Here is an 18,172-nt window from a genome sequence, read left to right as displayed (position 1 = left end):
GGAGAAGATCAAAGGGAGTAGCAGACTCCCTGTGGAGCAGGGAGCCTGATGCAGGACTCCATCCCGGGTCTCTGGGATCATGACCTGAGCTGAAGGCAGTTGCTTAACCAACTGAGCCACCCAAGTGCCCACTAACTACAATTTAAATAAAATCTTGAAAGGAAAAAAAAATAGTACTATTACTTTGGAAAACAGTTTGGCATATTGGTATAAAATCAAACATATGTTCACTGTGTAATTCAGGAATATTACTTCTGAGTATTTACTCCTAAAAAACTGAAAACACAAAAATAAATGTTTACAGCAGCTTTATTTTTAATCATCAAAAAATAGAAACAACCCAAATATCTTTTAGCATGTGAATGGATCAACAAACTGTGGTGCATTCATATAATGGAACTCTACCCCAAAATAAAATGGGACAAGCTATTAATCCATTGCAACAACTTGTGTGAATCTCAAGGGTATTATGCTGAATAAAAGCAGTTTCAAGAGGTTACACACTGTATGGTTCTACTTACATTGTATTCTCAAGAGATGAATTAATAGTGATAAAGAACAGATGAGAGGTTGCCAGAGGTTGTAGCTGGGGGAGGGTGTGACTAAAAAGAAAAGTCTGAGGGTAGTTTTGTTTGCACGATGAAACACTTAAGAAAACTGATGAAGGTGCTATGTGCATTAATCTGTATGTATGGTGAATTTCATAGAGCTACACACACACACACACACACACACACACACACAAAGAGCACATGTAAAAACTGGTGAAATTCAAAATGAGCCTATACTTTAGTTAATACTATTGCACCACTGTCAAGTTTCCTGGTTTGGATAATATAATCTAGTTATGTAAGATGTTGTCTTTGGAGGAAGCTGGGTTAAAGATCAAGCTGTTTTGCAACTTCTTTTTTTTTTTTTTTAAGATTTTATTTATTTATTTGACAGACAGAGATCACAAGTAGGCAGAGAGGCAGGCAGAGAGAGAGGAGGAAGCAAGCTCCCCGCAGACAGAGAGCCCGATGCGGGACTCGATCCCAGGACTCTGAGATCATGACCTGAGCCGAAGGCAGCGGCTTAACCCACTGAGCCACCCAGGCGCCCCTGTTTTGCAACTTCTTGTGAGTCTCAGATAATTTCAAAATAAAAAGGTTTTTGAAGAAAAGAAAGCACGGAGATTGCGAGTGAAAGCCAAATTAGAAAGCACTCCTTGACGTGAAGCTAAAATGGGGCCTGGGAAAAGAGGAGGGCTCATTGCCTGGTAGACGTGGGGCAGGGGAAGAGAAGAGGGGAGATTCCTGCTTTGGAGACCTTCTGGTAGAACTTGACCTAGGTCTGTTCACCTCTCTTCAGTCAGAGTGCTCACCCCTGCTCACCTGGGGGAGTGTGGGTCCTGAGGTGAAGAGGGAAGTGAAAGTTTCCTCCTCCGAAGTTTCCCACAATCCAAGAGAGGGAGGAAAACCTTTCCTCAGTAGGCCTCGGTGGGAAAGCAGAGAGAGGGGGATAAGGGTTACTCCTTAACAATGTTTACAAAAGGTTAAGTGTGTCAACAGTGAAAGAAGCCAGGCTCTGGGCTCAAACTCCGCCTCAAATCCCAGCCCCATCTCTTACTAGGCATGTGACTCAATCGCCTTATTGAACTTTGCTGAATTTCTATCCCTATTTGAAAGTATGGATAATGACGCTATGTATCTCGGAATGCTGTGAAGATTGCATTAGATAGTGTTATGTGGAGCCCTTAGCAACCCCTTAGCAAATATTAAATATATAATCGATGTTGGCTACTCTTTTTAATATTATTCCATGTTATTGTCAATATTCTAAGAAATAGAAAAAAACATACATTCAAATGATACTAACTGCAATGTAATTTTTTTATGATCTAGAGGTACTTCATGATCCTTCCGTACTTCAAGCTTATCATAAAATCAGCATGTAGTCCCTAGATGTGTAAATTCAGACAATTTAACTTAAAATTAACAGTTGCTACTTTCTATCACAGGCCTCTTATGCGCTTTTATTTTAGATACATTTTCTCTGATCTTTATAGTACTGGAGAGAATAAATATTATTTTTCCCATCTTTATTTTATTTTTTTTAAGATTTTATTTATTTATTTGTTTGTTTTTTCAGAGAGAGAGAGAGAGAGAGTGCACATACAAACAGGGGGAGCATCAGGGAGCATCAGGCAGAGGGAGAAGCAGGCTCCTGGCTGAGCAAGGACCCCAATGTTGGACTCCATCCCAGAATCCTGGGATCATGACCTGAGCCAAAGGCAGATGCTTAATGGGCTAAGCCCCCAGGCACCCCTATTTTTCCCATTTTTATATAAAGAAACCACCTCAGCATGGTTGGGCAAATCACCCACCATAAACAGCTAGTCAGTCTAGTCAGTCTGATGTCAGAGCCCATGCTTTTCCCACTACATCATCTTAACCTCAGTGTTAATCCAAAAAGCTGCTTCAACTCACAGATTATCTCACAATTATTCCTTTCACATCAGATTACAGGAAAGAACACACAACTCCTGTTACAGCCTAGGGCAGACCCTTCCAGGCCCTGCTGGGGCCAAGACCTGGAGACTCTAGGCCATGATGGAAACCAAGAGCCCAAAGCCTGTTGTGGCAAGAATGCAGTCTGGGTTTCCAGCCAGTAGGTAAAGTCAGGAACCATGAAGGGAGCCCTGACAATGTCCAAGGTCCAGGCCAGCACTCAGAATTGGAAAGGGCAAGCAAAGCCCAACAGAAGGCACTCCAGAGGGCTCAGGATTTCCTCTCTGTCTACTTGACAATAGATGCCAGCTAACAGAGCCTTTGAGGGGCCTCAACCCTTGGCCTACCACCAGTGCTACTGCTGGACATTAGAAACCAGGGTCAAGAAGGCCTCTAGCAGAAGTCCATTATCAGAAGGATGGACACCAGGTCCCAGGTGGCCATGGCAACATACAGGGGAAGTGAAAGCACACTGGAGGGAACCAGGAGTCAGGGCATCTTCATTAGCTGTCCCTTTGTGGTCCCTTTCTGGCTATAAAATTGTCATGCACGGTCCCTTCATCATAAAATGAGAGGGTCAGTCCCAGTCCCTGGTTTAAGTGGTGTTCCTCATGACCCTCAGACTCCATTTCTGTCCTTGGCAATTCCTGGGGCAGAGTTGGGGAGAACAAGCAGTTTGTGCCTTCCTAGTGGTCTCCCTTCTATTTCTTGTAAGTACTGGAGCCTTCTAACTTTACTGATTTATCCAGGATAACAAACAGTTTCCACTAGATTCAGGGCCCTGTGTCAGGTGCTAATGAGCAAAGCTAGGTAAAACCTAGTCCCAGCGTCAAGGATTCCCAGATTCTGGCCCAGCAGGGAGTGATGCCGGCAGCCCTAGTTGCTAGGATTCCTCTCAGACTCATCAAGGCCCCAAGTTCTCCCACCACAATCCTGAGGACCAGAAAGAATGGGAAGGAGAGGAAGGAAACCTTCCTAACATGGCTGGCAGATCCTCTGTGCCTCAGAGACTTTGATGAACATGTCACGTGGTAGACGATAAATAATATTCTGGTTACAACTGACTCCATGGGATTGGATGTTTCATGGGGGCAAATGTGCTATGCTTTATGCTCTACTTAAAATCAGGGCATTTGCTGTGCCCTTTGGGAAATGCTACATGTCTTTTGGTAGCTAGGGACTGCTCAAGGCCTGCTCCCACAGCTAAGGGGAGAAAGGAAGTTGAAATCATTGCCTCATAAATTATAACAACACACTCTAGGGTCTGATGTTATATGAGAGGAAAGGATTTTCATGTTTCTAGGGTTTTCCCCCTGGCATTTAAAACATTTAAAATATTGCATGAGACATGACAGAAATATATTTAGAAACTAATTCTTTTTAAATTGATGTGGAATGTGGCCATAATACTCATAATTAAAGCCATACAAGCTCCTTTCTGGTAAGAGTACCCTTTGGGGCTTTTCCCCCTGCCGCCTCTCATCACCAGCTTATTTTGATTCTATCAATATGTTTTTTCACTACTGTCCTAAACATGAGCTGATCAAATGAAGTAATGGTCATTTGGTCTTCCATCTAAATTTCCACATTTCAGCTTTAAAAATATTTGCAGGAATGAATTCTTTTAAAATGATCCTTTGGCCTATTTATATAGTTTAGGAAAACTATATATTCTGAAATTTGTACTCTGCAAATTTCTATGCATATTCACATATAAATATTTATAACGAGCATACATTCATATACATAGATTTTATTAAATGGCCCTGTGATACTAAGAAAACAACTGCTAATATTAAATTAAAATTTTATTCTATTCTAAAAGAAAAAAGGCAGAATAAGAAAATTGCCTTTGCAGTGAAAAAGTTAGAAACCAGGGAGGTGGTATCCAAATGAGCTGAGGATAGAAATTATACCTCATTTGCCTTCCTATCTCCAGTTCTTAATACTTTAACAAATAGATATCTAGGAATTGTTGAATTAATGTTTGACACAAGAAGATCATTAAAAAGATAGTAACTAATAAAGCATGGAAATACTGAGTTCATCTGCTAAAGGGGAACTTGGGGCCAGGATCGTTAGCAAGTTTTCTTTTGCACTTAATAGCTGAATGTTTGTGTGATTAATGGATGGATCGACTGATTGATTGATTCAGATGTAAATTCTAAAGCATCTCTGATGACCAGGTCAGCCTGTGGAACCTGCATATGGTAGAGAAGCAGAAATACGAAGTGTGACTGGCTTATTAACAAGCCAGCAGTAGGGAAAAAAACTTGCCTCTGCCATAAGTTGAGAAAGAGAGTGCTGGAAAAGAAAGTAGACGTCATCAAGTCCAACCACCACTAATCCCCTAGCTATCCTGCAGGCAGAATGTCTTTGTTCTTCCAGTTCATCTCCAGCTCCAGCAGCTGCAGTGCACTGACAGAACAGCGGTAGGAGCCTGCTCTCTCCATGTAAAAGAAAGCTATGCAAGTACTTACGACTACAGGAAAGCAGGCAAATTTAGAGAGGCCCAGCCCACCCTGAACATAAAGCAGGACTGTGTTTTAGCTCGCTCCAGAACACAATTTAGTAGCTGCAAGGATGTATAGAATAGGCGTGCATCGTAGCCTAGCTGCAAGCAGCAAATCAGTCCAAGATCAGCAGATTTTCCGAAGTCAGGGAATGGATGCATGTTGTTAACCTCTGAGCAGATGTCGGCTGAGACTGTAATCTGTGTGGTCCTGAAGATGAGGACTCATCCATCAACTGCTTGACAAGGGCTGTCATCATATCACTGGGCCTCCACAGCCCTCGACACATGATGTAAGAGACATCTTGGACAAAAGCATTTCCTGGGGGATTTCTCCAGGAAGAATTCAGCCAATGGAAAGGAATCTTTCAAGTGGCCTGATTTCATTGGAGACAAGTAAACACATATGTGTGTGTGTGCATATATGAATATACACATCCCCAAGATGCTGCAGTTTCCTAGAAACAAAGAGAAGCTTCACCAGCATTCTGTTAGGATTCTTTCTTTCACTTATTTTTAGACTCCCCCAACACCATGCTGAGTGGGGAAGCAAAGGAGTGGATCATCTGAATGACAAGGCTTTTCAGTGACAGTTTGGGGTATGGAGAAGATTTGTCAAAACCCAGTGTCTGGGCACCTGGGTGGGTGGCTCAGAGGGTTAAGCCTCTGCTTTCAGCTCAGGTCATGGTCTCAGGGTCCTGGGGTGGAGCCCCGCGCCTAGCTCTCTGCTCGGCAAGGAGCCTGTTTCTTCCTCTCTTTCTGCCTGCCTCTCTGCCTACTTGTGATCTCTCTCTGTGTGTCAAATAAATAAATAAAATCTTAAAAAAAAAAATACCAGTGTCTATGGAAAGCCACAGTATCCAAAATAATCTTGGCCCTTTCATGTTCAATAATGCCAGGAAGATCTCAGCCATTCCAGGCGGGGGCTTCCTAAAACTCTTACCATAACACAGAATTACCCTTTTTGTCTTAACATACAGACATTGAACCAACTTTTGACTTTCCCTCTCACTGTCAGAGATCTCTACTGCTTTAGAGCCATTTGGAATCCTTTGGAAAGGGTGAAAGCCTCATCCTTCTGCCTAACAGAGGAGAGCATTGCCAAAGAAAAATGAAATTAGAGAAGAAGACAAAGAAAAGAGGGAGTGATGGGTCTTTCATATTTTTAATGAATTCATTGATTCACTCATTCATTCATTCAACAAACGGTCATGAAACACATGCCATTTTGTAAGGACTGTGCTAGGAGCTGAGATACAGACGAATAAGAAAGAGCCTGGCTTTTGAGGAGTAGAAACTGTCCAGTGAGACAAATACAAAAAGCTGGTAATATAACATGACAATTGTACTAATGCATATATACCCTTATAAAGCCATAGAGGAAGGCACCAAAGCTGGACTGAGGACATCATCCAGATACATGCTCTTATTTCTTTGAAGCCGATGAAGTGGGTCACCCACAAAGAAAATGTGAAACATATCTCATAGAACAAATAAAAAGATTAATTGGTGGTACAGTAAGCCCTAGCTCATTTGTTAATTTTGGTGGCAACAGCCTGCAAGGCTATAAAATTTTCTCCCCCGGCATTCTGCTGTTTGGATATAAAGGCAGACAATGGATTGAAATTTTGATGGGAGTTTTGTCAGGCAGATGCAGCAAAAGATCTTGTTTGGAAAAGGAAGTGGGTGTTGCTGAGAGAACAGTTCAGATGACCAACCAGAGGTGTCACATTGGGTACAGAAAGGAAGAGAGAATGACAGACTGTGAGGAAGCTGAAGAGCCAGGGAACTGGAGGTCTGCAGGCTGTCAATGAACAAGTATGTTAGAAGTGAGCATATGAGAGGGCTGGAGTATAGGGTACTTATTCATTCATTCACCAAGTGTTTGCTGGGTGCTTTCTTTCTTTTTTTTTTTTTTAAGATTTTATTTAGTTATTTGAGATAAGGAGAGAGAGAGAGAGAGAACAAAAGCAGCAGAGTCAGCAGAGGGAGAGAGACAAGCAGACTCCCTGCTGAGCACAGAGCCCATTGTGGGGCTTGATCCCAGGACCGTGAGATCACCACCTGAGCTGAAGTCAGACACTTAACCATCCAGGCACCCCTTTACTGAGTGCTTTCAGGAATGTTCTAGTGCTGGGAGTAGATCATGAACAATTCTGATTGGGAGAAGATAATAAACAATAAATCTATAAATTGTGTAATACCTTAGAAAGTTATAAGTGCTGTGGTGGGGTAGAGATAGAATAGAACAGGGTAAGAAGGATTTGGAATTCTGAGAAAGAGTACGATTTTAAATGGGGTCGTAGCCCTGATTCAGAGGGTAACTTTTGAACAAGGACATAAAAGGACAGAGGGAATGAGCCATGCAAATACATGATTTAGAATATTCTAGACAGGGAGAACAGCCACTTCAAATTCTTGAAGTGTGTGAGTGACTGGTGTTTTCAAGGAATAGCAAGGAGGCCTGTGTGGAGTGGAGTGGGCAAGAGGAAGAAGTAGGAAATAAGATAGAGAGCTAACGAGGGCCAAATATAAAAGCCTTGTACACTCTGGTAAAGACTGAGTTTTCTTCTAAGCGAAACGGGAAGGCATTGCAGGCTTCTGAACAGAGAAATGACATGATCTGATTTACCCTTAATGGATTGCTATGACTGCTATGTTGAAAATAGACTTAGGAAGGGTCCAGAATAGAAGCAGGGAGACCAGTTAGGAGGCTATTGTAATAATGCAATTGAGAAATGCAAAGTCAGACTTTGATCAGGGTGGTGGCAACAGAAGTGGTTAAGTAGTGGTTTGGGATGTATTTCAAGAATAGAGTCAAAAGTATTTCATGACAGATTGGATGTGGGTGGTGAGCAAGGGTCAAGGAGGGCTTCAAGATTTCTGGCCCAACTCAACAGAAAGATGGAATTACCATTATCTGAACTGGGGAAGAATGTGAGAAGAACAGGTCTGGGGAGAAGACTAAGAGTTCAATTTTAGATGCATTGAGATCAAAGAGGGGAATATTGGTCTTCAAAATTTATGAAGAAAAATTATTCTGAATAATTATAACAGACAAGATGGGATCCTGGGGATGTGTATCTATAAGAAGAATAAAGTGAAGTCATCATGATAAAAGAATTTAGAACTCTGGAGGTGGAAAGGTTAATGAAGTCTCCCAGGATGGTCTCCTAGAGTGTTGGCCCAGACAGGAGAGGAAGGAACAGGGCCAAGCTGCTCTCACCATTATGTTACAGAATTAGAATATATATGGTTAGAAGTCACATAAATATATATGTATATATATATTGCTTTGAGGTGTGCAGAATTTGAATTGGGTTTAGATATTGAACCTAAAACATTAGAAATAAGCAAAGTAGCAAAATGATCACTATGTGCTGAAACACACGAAACAACTTTATGATAAAGTTATTCGGAACATATGTAGCTGAGGTAGATTTGTAATCCCCCTGTAGCATGGATCAAAAACAGTGGATTGAAAAAGAAATTCAGTTGACTCTAACAATTTAATCATAAGGGTTTATTAAAAATCTTTTTAGAAAGACATTCATACTTGGTTTTAGATAAGTTTAAAGCTTAGTGACCCACATATAACATTTCAGAAACCATGACTCTGTGACATTTGAAAAAACTTTTCTAATAGCCACAAGAAGTACCCTCAACCCTATTTGCAAGCCATATTTCCAAATTCAGTTCATAACCAGAATTAAGAAGAAACAATAGGATGACCAGTCAGTCCTCCATAGCAAGTATAATAAACCTCGAAGTTCAGAAACCTGTGTTTGATAAACTTTTAAAACATCATACCTGTGAGCTGATGGATGTCATATAAGCATCAGGATTAATTAAAGACTTTTGAAATGATAATTCAGGTTTATACAGGTTGTACAGATATAGATGGATATTTATCTATTTATATTGAGACTTACTTGAGAATAGAAAAATCAAGAAAGCTCATCTTACATTGCCAATGAATAAATGAGGAGAAAAAGATGAGATAGCTATATAATCCTTAAAAAAAAAAAAAAAAAAAACCTTGTTTCTGAGTGCTAGTAACCCAGTCCAAGCCCTTACCTCTTTATAAATGCAACATAGGTAATTTTGTTGGGACCGAATATTTATAATTAAGTATATAATGTTGAAATCTTCTTGCTTTGTGGAAATTATGTGTTTGTGGTTGATTAGAATATTCAGCATGTGTAGATTTCATCTTTAATTCAACAGAAATATGTAAGTGACATTGGTGGTTGAACTCCTATTATAGGAAAGACATTCCCCAGACATACATAATTCATCTGCTGAATAGGAGATGATTCACTTTTCAGTGACTTCACAGGTGTTAACTTCACCAAACAAAATAGGTAAATCATCTTCCATTCATTTTTTTCTGATGCAACTTTTAAGTAAAACTTTTTATGAAAAATATAAAAATAAACTTATGTAAGTCCACAACATGTCCATTTAGGAAATGAATTTGCATCAACTTCTGAGGTGTGAAGACCATGTAATATATATTTTATTAAAAATAACTAAGCTGACCCTGAAACAAATAATACATTATATGTTAATAAGAAACAATAATTAAAATTTTTAAAAAATAATTAAACTGAATTCCTCCTAACTAAATCAAGAGAGGGAGAAAGTTTAAATCAGGGTTGCATGCAGTACTGAATAACACAAAGAAGATCTGATTGTAGAGTGGTGTTCAAATAAAAGGGCCCCAGAGAGGAATTAAGAAAGAAACTTACCCATCAGTGATCTGGACAGCACAGACGTGAGGCTGTGAACTTGGGCAGCTGCTTGTCAGGGAGGTCATCATCAGCTATTCATGGTTCATGCTTGTGCGTAGTCATGGAGAAGAACAGCCTGAGTTATTTGTCCTGCAAGATCTACCCAGTGGTTTTTCCACTGCGCAAGCTTCTGACTGCACCAAGTAGCCAGTCCCAGGTCAGCAGTGCCCTTTTCTAAGCAGTGTCAGCACTGGTCTATCTAAGGTATTGCTTTACTTAACAAATGTATTGTGAAGCTGCTGGTTCACACTGTTCTTACTTTGGCAGTCAGTATTAACCCTCTAATTCTCCTTCTTATGAGAAGAGACAAACTAGTGAAGATTACTATCCCTCAGTCACAATTTGAAGACTTGCTGACTGAGGAGATGGATGAATGAGTGGATAGGGAGGATAGGGCTAGATTTTAAATTTGGATACGGAGACTTTAAGTAAACAAAATTGACCTGTATACATGCAGTTCTCTTCCTAAGTGATGAGATAGTATTTTAAGAAATTAAGTCTGAAAGTAATATATAGAATGTATTAGGACAGGAAAAACACTGGTGTTACAGAGGGTTAGAGGTTACATCAAAAATCTAAAAATTCGTAGTTTTGCATCACCTTAGTTTTCAAAGAATTTTGCCACACACCTCATTTGATCTTTGCAATAATTTGTGGGATGGCTAGGAAAGATAACATTATGTACACAGATGAGGAAACAGGAGCCTAGAGTGGTTAAGTGACTTGCCCAGAGTCCCGCACTTGTGATTGGCAGAGCCAGGCTACTCATCTGTCACACCTGACTCCATTTCCATTGCTCCTAACTTGATTGTATCCTGGATGCATGAAGTAGCAGGAATGGAGAGTAAGAGACAACTTGGAGAGATTTCAAAATAACAAGTGAAAGAAACTGGCAATTGATTGGCTATAGGTGATAAACAGGAGAGGTAGGGCACCTGGGTGGTACAGTTGGTTGAACGATGACTCTTGGTTTCAGCTCAGTCATGAGATCAAGCCCCAGGTCAGGCTCTCCACTCAGCGGGGAGTCTGCTTGAGGATTCTCTCCTTATGCCCACTCGCTCACACATGCGTGCACTCTCTCTAAAACAAATAAATCTTTTAAAAAGAAAAAAAAAAAAAGAGAGAGGGGCACCGGGGTAGCTCAGTGGCTTAAGCTGCTGCCTTCAGCTCAGGTCATGATCCCAGAGTCCTGGGATCGAGTCCTGCATCAGGCTCTCTGCTCAGTAGGGAGATTGCTTTCCTCTCTCTCTCTCTCTCTCTCTGCCTGCCTCTCTGCCTGCTTGTGATCCCTCTCTGCCAAATAAATAAATAAAATCTTAAAAAAAAAAAAAAGGAAAAGAAAAGAAACAGGAGAGGAAAAAGTGATTCGTGGGCTTCTAAAGTCTGAAGATGGTGAGATTAACATTATCATTAGCTAATGTTGGCTACCTGCTTACTCTGTGCCAGGCTCTGTGCCACCCACTTTGCTATATTACCTCCCTGAGTTCTTACAACTCTGTCAGGGGGAGAGGGAGGTATTATTGTTATCCCCTTTTTATAAGGGGAATCCATAAAACTTGTTCTCATTTTTAGAGGGAAAAAAAGAAAAATCAAGGTTTTTACTCCAAGACAAGGTAAACCTCAGCTGAATTTACTGGCCAACCTTATCTGTACTTGGGGCCTGAGTCCCAGGACAATGACTTGGTATTTTTGTGTGTGTGGACATAATTATGCTGCCAGCCACAAAGTAATCAAAGCTGGGCCGTTGTTGGTTATCATGTTTGCAAGTCTAACACTGCCAAACTGTTTAATGCCTCTGAGTACTTTGACTGTCATTGAAGTAGGCTGCACTTAGTAACTGGTTTTGCCTTGGCTCTCAACTTTAAAGTGGTCAGCCAGGTAATCCAGGTACATAGATAAAAATGCTGTCATCCTCAGTTACTATTTTAAAATGAAAATATAACTAAGTATAATTATCAAGTGACTATTAATATAAACATTGAATTTATGTAGAATACACTATTTAGACTAAAACTCTTAAATACAATGACATTTCTTAATTGTTATCAGTCACTGTCTAGAGTAAGCCTGGTTTTCCCCTTAAGTTAACCAATTCGTACGTTTTTACTTTGTCCTGAGCCTCCGTTGGTGCCCAGGGTCTGTCTGACACCCTGATTGTCCACACTTCCCTCTAATCTTTAAATTATTCTGTAAACTAATTTAAAACTATTTGACAAAAAAAAAATAAATGCCAATTAAGGAATGTCATTGTATTTAAGTTTTAGTCTAAATAGTGTAATTTAAAATTTAAATAAATTTAATATTTATGTTTATAGTCCCTTGATAATTATTAGTAGTCACTTGATAAATCCCTTTCAATGCTTGCTTCCTTTTTCTCTTTTGGTCAAGCAGAGAAAAAGAAAAAGAATTTTACATTTTAAATAGAGTAAATTGTGAAAAAAAAATCACAAAGACTTTCCGAATAGCAGTTTACCTTACAGCTCATTTCTAAGGGCTCCAAACTGTATCTCTTTAGGTCTCTACCTGCTAGTTTTTTACTCACTAGGCTGCATATAGTTGTCTCTTAGCAACCATAAATTTCATGGAAAAATCCTAACTCTTCTCTGATACCACCTGTTTTTTAGAAGTTGGCCTTTTTTTTTTTTTAAGGCTTAGAATTATATAAGCAAGAAATGCCAGAATTTCATTCTTTTTTAAAATAAATGTAAATCCTAACAATTTTTTACAGGGCTATAAAGTGTTTTCTTCCCAGTGGCCCTTCACTCTGAGGTTACATTGGAGATTATACTTGTGGGGAACTTCTGTTTACTCCCACAGCAAAGGATCATGACTATAAGTGTCTTTCTTCCTGATTCACTTTAGGATTGTGAAGATGTCCAGTCCCAATCTGAATATTGTGACCTTACTTGGCAGTTGTCTGACTTACAGTAGTGTTTACCTCTTTGGGATTCAAGATCGAGATGCTTTAGTGGGAGGCTCAATGGAAACTCTCATTCAGGTAGGTTAAATCTTAAGTTTTTGTTTTGAACAAAATGTCCAACTTTTGTTTTTTGTTTTTTGTTTTTTTTTTTCAAATCAGCATCTCCTATAGGTGGTGGTTATCTTTATCCTTGGAATGGGCACTCTCAAAGGTGATCACTGAAATGCTTACTGCAGTCCACATCCTGTCCCTTGCCCTGTGTGGACTGAGGCTTTGCAGATCAGAATGTGGAGAACAACAAAAGTCTATCTCATGCCTCTTTTCCCTCTGTAGATAAGACTATCTATGCTGTGCATTGGGACCTCCCTTGTATTTGGCCCTATTCTGGGGAAGAGCTGGCGACTCTACAAGGTGTTTACCCAGAGGGTCCCGGACAAGAGAGTGGTGAGTAGGCAGCAGTTACATACCAGTGCTTAATTGCAAACAGCAGGTTTATTATTGATTATAAGCTGGAGAAGTTTGTGTTGGATTACTAGCTAGGCCCTTTTATGGCAATCTGAATTTCCTACTCCTCATTTCAAATCTTGGAGTAGTGTGGTCTCCTAAGTCTCCAAGCCTGGAAAGCTATGTGCCAGTGCTCTTGGGAGATAGGACTTTGAATGTATTTCTGCTTCATATGTACCCCAGGCCCTGGTACTTCTGGTACCATGTGAACTGGCCAGCATCTAGAACCAGTGTGAGAGAGAACAAGATGCCCAGAGAGATTGTTTCTTGGCATAAATATGAGCTGAAAGCGGAGTAAGGGACAGTGATTACAGAGAAGCTGTAGCAAGTAAGCAATTATTTCCTTTACTGGAGCCCAGTTCTTTTCCATGTGGAAGACCATTTTCTGCACTAGGAAGGATGGGCCTGAGCAGTGAACAAAGAAGAGGACATCCATTCGCCAGATAGAATCAACCCTAGAAGCTCTGTGGCAGCCAGATCACCTATATCCCCGACATCAGATGTCATCCTGACCACATTTCCCCATTTTATCAGGTTCCTTGCCCAAACCTCAAAGTTCATTCATCAAACTCTTTGGCAATAGGTCCTAGCCAGACCCAATATATCACTCAATAGGAGTTTACTTCTCTGGAATGATTTTTTTTTCAAATATTAGTCATTATTCAGTGAGTATTCATAATAAGCTCAGCTGTGAATAACCATGATGAAAAAAAAATTGACTAAAGGACAAGAAGTTTATCTATCCTTCTATAAAACAGATTTCTTTACAAAAAATGGTTTTATTGGACTGCCTGGGTGGCTCAGTGTGTGAAGCCTGTGCCTTTGGCTCAGGTCATGACCTCAAGGTCCTGGGATCGAGCCCTGCATCAGACTCTTGGCTCAGTGGGGAGCCCACTTCCCCCTCTCTTTCTGCCTGTCTCTCTGCCTACTGTGATTGCTGTCTGTCAAATAAATGAATAAAATCTTTTTTAAAAAATGGTTTTATTGAGGCATAAGTAACATGCAATGAATTGCACATATTTTAAAGTGTATGATTTGACAACTTTTGACATAGGTACAAATCCATGAATCATGGTATAAATCTGCATAAGTTTCTTCAAGAATCTTTGTTATCTCCATCTCCTGTCCAATCCTTACATCCATTCCTATTCCCAGACAACCACTGATACACTTTCTGTCACTAAGGATTTGTTTACATTTTCCAGAATTTTATATAAATGGAATCATATAGTATGTACTCTTTAAATATATATATATATATATATATATATATATTTATTTATTTATTTATTTAAGAGAACAAGAGTACGAGCATGCCATGGAAGGGGCAGAAGGAGAGGGAGAGAGAGAATCTCAAGCAGACTGCCCACTGAGAACAGAGCCAGGATGTGGGGCTCAATCCCACAGCCCTGAGATCATGACCTGAGCCAAAACCAAGGGCAGACGCCCCACTGAATGAGCCACCCATGCACCCTTGTGCTCTTTTTTTTAAACCTGTCTTCTTTCACTTGGCATAATTATTTTAAGATTCATATGTGTTGTTGGATGCATCAGTGGTTCTTTTTTTGTTATTGGTGAGTAATATTCCAAAGTGTAGACATACAGTTTGTTATCCATTCATCTGTTGATGGATGTTTGGGTTTGTTTCCATTTTAGGGCTATTAAAAGTAAAATCGCTATGAAAATTGGTGTATGAGTCTTTGTAGTAGGCATATGCTTTCATTTCTCTTGGTTAAAAACCTAAGAGTAGAATGGGTGGATCATATGGTTAAGTGTCTGTTTAACTTTTTAAGAAATTGGCTTTCTCCCAGAATGGTTGTACCTTATTACATTCCCCCCAGAAATGTATGAGAGTCCCTCTCCTCTATATCCTTGCCAACATTTGACTTGGTTGTTCTTTGTAGTCATTCTAATAGAGGTTTATAATAGTATCTCATTGTGTTTTAATTTGCATTTCCTTAGTGTGATTTTTTCACATAGTTATTTGCTATCCATATGTCTTCTTTGGTGAAGTATCTTTTACCCATTTTTTAAAAAATTTAGTTGTTTGTTTTCTTACTATTGAGTTTTGAGAGTTCTTTTTTTATTCTGGATAAGCCCATCAGCAGATATATATGATTTGCAAAGACTTTCTTCCCATTTATGTCTTTCTTTTCATTCACATAAGTGTATATTTCAAAAGAGAAGACATTTCTAATTTTGATGATGTTCCAATTACCAATTTGTTCTTTTATGGATCATGTTTGGTATCAGATCTAAGAAACTTTCGCTTAATCCAAGGCCTCAAAAGTTTTCTCCTGTGCTTACTTGCAGAAGTTTTAGAGTTTTCATTTTTTACATTTGGGCATATGATCCATTTTGAGTTAATCTTTAATATGATATGATTTATGGATCAAAGTTGATTTTTTCACATATTAATATACAGTTGTTCCAGCTCCATTTATTGAGAAGTCTGTCCTCTTCCCTGAATTACTTTTTACCTTTGTTGAAAATCAGTTGTCCATAGATATGTGGATCTATTTTTGGATCCAATTCTGTCTCAGTGATTTATTTGTTTATTTTGACAACAATACCATAATATCTGGATTATTGTTGCTTTATATAAAATCTCGAGTCAGGGAGTGTTAGTTCTCCAACTTTGTCCTTCTCTTTCAATATTGTTTTGACTAATCTAAGTCCTTTGAATCTGCATATGAATTTTTGGGTCAGCTTGCCAATTTCTGCAAATTTCTTCTGAAATTTTGACGAGAATGTGTTGACTCTATAGATCAAATTGTGGAGAACTGACTTCTTAACAATGTTGTATCTTTTAACCCATGAATACGGTATATATCTTCATTTACTTAGGTCTTTTCTAATTGTATAGTTTTCAGTGGAGATCCTTTATAACTTCTATCAGATTTATTCCCAATTATTTAATTTTTATGCTATTGTATGTTATTGTTCTTTATTTTAATTTCTGATTTTTTGCTGTTAATATATGGAAATATAATTGATTTTCATATGCTGATCTTGTATGTTGTAACCTTGTTAAACTACTTATTGTAGATCCATCAGATCTTTTTTGTACATCCAGCAGATTTTCTGCTTAGATGATCATATTATCTGTGGATAAAGAGTTTCTTTCCAATTTTCTGTATGACAGCCCTGTCTAGAAACACTAGTACAATGTTCAATACAAATGCCGAACACAGGCATCCTTGAATTTTTCTTGACCTTATAGGGAGAACATTCAGTATTTCAAAACTAAGTATGTTAGTTATAGTCATATTACAGATATCCTTTACCTACTTAGGGAAATTCTCCTCACTTCCCATTTTGCTGAGGGTTTTATTAAAGAATTGATGTTGGGTTCTGTCAAATATTTTTTCTGTGTCTACTAATCATATTTCTTTTTCTTTTTTAGTTTGTTCATTTGGTGGAATTACATTAAATGATTTTAGGATCTCAAACTAATACCATTTTACAAACTCCACTTGGTCATGATGTATTATCCTCTTCTTTTATTGTTGGACTCCTTTTCATAAGATTGTGTTTATAATGTGTATACTCATGGAATACTTATGTATATACTCAAGGAATATTGTTCTATAGCTTTCTTTTCTTATGAAATCTTTTTCTAGTTTTCATATAGCATAATGCCAGCATTATAGAGTGAATTAGAAAGTATTCCCTCTTCTTCAGTTTCTGGAAGTGTTTGTGAACATTGCTATAATTGGCATCCACTTAGAGTATAAGTATCTCATGATTGTATGTTTCCATTTCCTCATCTCCTGATCTTTGTGTTGTTTTCACTTCTACATATAAACCCACCAGAATTGTTACTCATTTTTGTTTAAACAGTTATCTTTTTTAAAATAATTTTTTAATTTTTTGTAAACATATAATGTATTAGTAGCCCCAGGGGTACAGGTCTATGATAAACAGTTATCTTTTAAAGATATTTAAATAATTAAAATCAACGTGTATTTTTCCACGAAGGTAATATTCCTTGTATAGATCCATATTTTCATCTGATATCATTTTCCTTTTGCTTTAAAGATATTAACATTCTCATGCAGGTGTGCTAATGCTGAATTCTTCCAGCTTTTGTTTATCTGAAAAAGTCTTTATTTCCCCTTTGTTTCTGAAAGCTACTTTTGCTGGATATAGAATTACAGGTTGAGGCTTTCTTTTCTTCTTTTAGTACCTTGAAGTTTTCATTCTGCGGTCTTCTTACGTGGCCCTCTCTAATAAGAAATCTGATGTTATCCTTGTCTTTGTTCCTCTACAGATGAGGTGCCTTTTTGCTGGTTGATTTGAAGATTTTCTTATTATCATTGGTTTTAAGCAGTTTGGTAAAGCAACTGATGACTGATGCATTTTTATCTTACAGACACCGTGAATCCTGTAACTAGTTATGCCCTCTTCTTTTCAATGGTTATCAAAAACTCAGATCCACATTTCTCCCTCAATTCATGAGGGCTGTGTACTCTCTTCTTCTGACCTTTCATCCTAATTCTCCTGATTTTTTTCTTTTCCTTAATTTTTTTCAACTTCTCATCCTTTCAAAGTATATATTTTTAAATTTTATTTCCGTAGTTACAAAAGTAACACAGCTCTCTTTCTATTAAGTCAAATGATTCATATATGTATAAAGAAAATGCTAGTAATCTCTCTTCCACCACCCTCATCTTTCAATCTCACCCTCCAAGTTAACGGTTTTTAACAGTTTTATGTGGAAACATTAATATCTCTATATGCTCATTATGCACATATCTAGAAATAATAGCGTGTTCATTTTATAAGACTCCTTAATCCTTTGTGAGAAAAGGCAGGATCTGGGACAGATAAACAAATAAAAACATTTAGTGGTAATGGTGATGACATGGACATAGATAGACACCATTGCACATCTGTAGTGTGTGTTTCATCTTTGATGGCTGGATGTGAAGCCCCTTGGGAGGGCTGACCT

The 18,172-nt window shown here is 38.5% G+C and overlaps 1 protein-coding gene and 1 long non-coding RNA gene across 3 annotated transcripts in view; one reads left to right on the top strand and one right to left on the bottom strand.

The window, feature by feature from the left end:
• LOC106003780 overlaps positions 1 to 10,888 on the bottom strand; it is a 35,172-nt gene extending 24,284 nt beyond the window's left edge. The window contains exon 1 of the long non-coding RNA XR_001176470.2: positions 9,753 to 10,888. This is a non-coding gene — a long non-coding RNA (uncharacterized LOC106003780). The remainder of the gene's footprint in view (positions 1 to 9,752) is intronic.
• GPR156 (G protein-coupled receptor 156) overlaps positions 1 to 18,172 on the top strand; it is a 60,036-nt gene that overhangs the window by 24,701 nt on the left and 17,163 nt on the right. For both annotated transcript variants that reach the window (XM_045088432.1, XM_004772798.3), the window contains exons 3-4: positions 12,657 to 12,792; positions 13,048 to 13,158. In XM_045088432.1, coding sequence (XP_044944367.1) covers positions 12,657 to 12,792; positions 13,048 to 13,158 — 247 coding nt within the window. The remainder of the gene's footprint in view (positions 1 to 12,656; positions 12,793 to 13,047; positions 13,159 to 18,172) is intronic.

This window comes from Mustela putorius, unplaced genomic scaffold, assembly GCF_011764305.1.
Source record: "Mustela putorius furo isolate JIRA1106 unplaced genomic scaffold, ASM1176430v1.1 tig00003834_pilon_pilon_pilon, whole genome shotgun sequence".
Taxonomy (NCBI): domain Eukaryota; kingdom Metazoa; phylum Chordata; class Mammalia; order Carnivora; family Mustelidae; genus Mustela; species Mustela putorius.
Note: the sequence above shows the minus strand (reverse complement) of the source record. Positions and strands in the feature narration are given on the sequence as shown.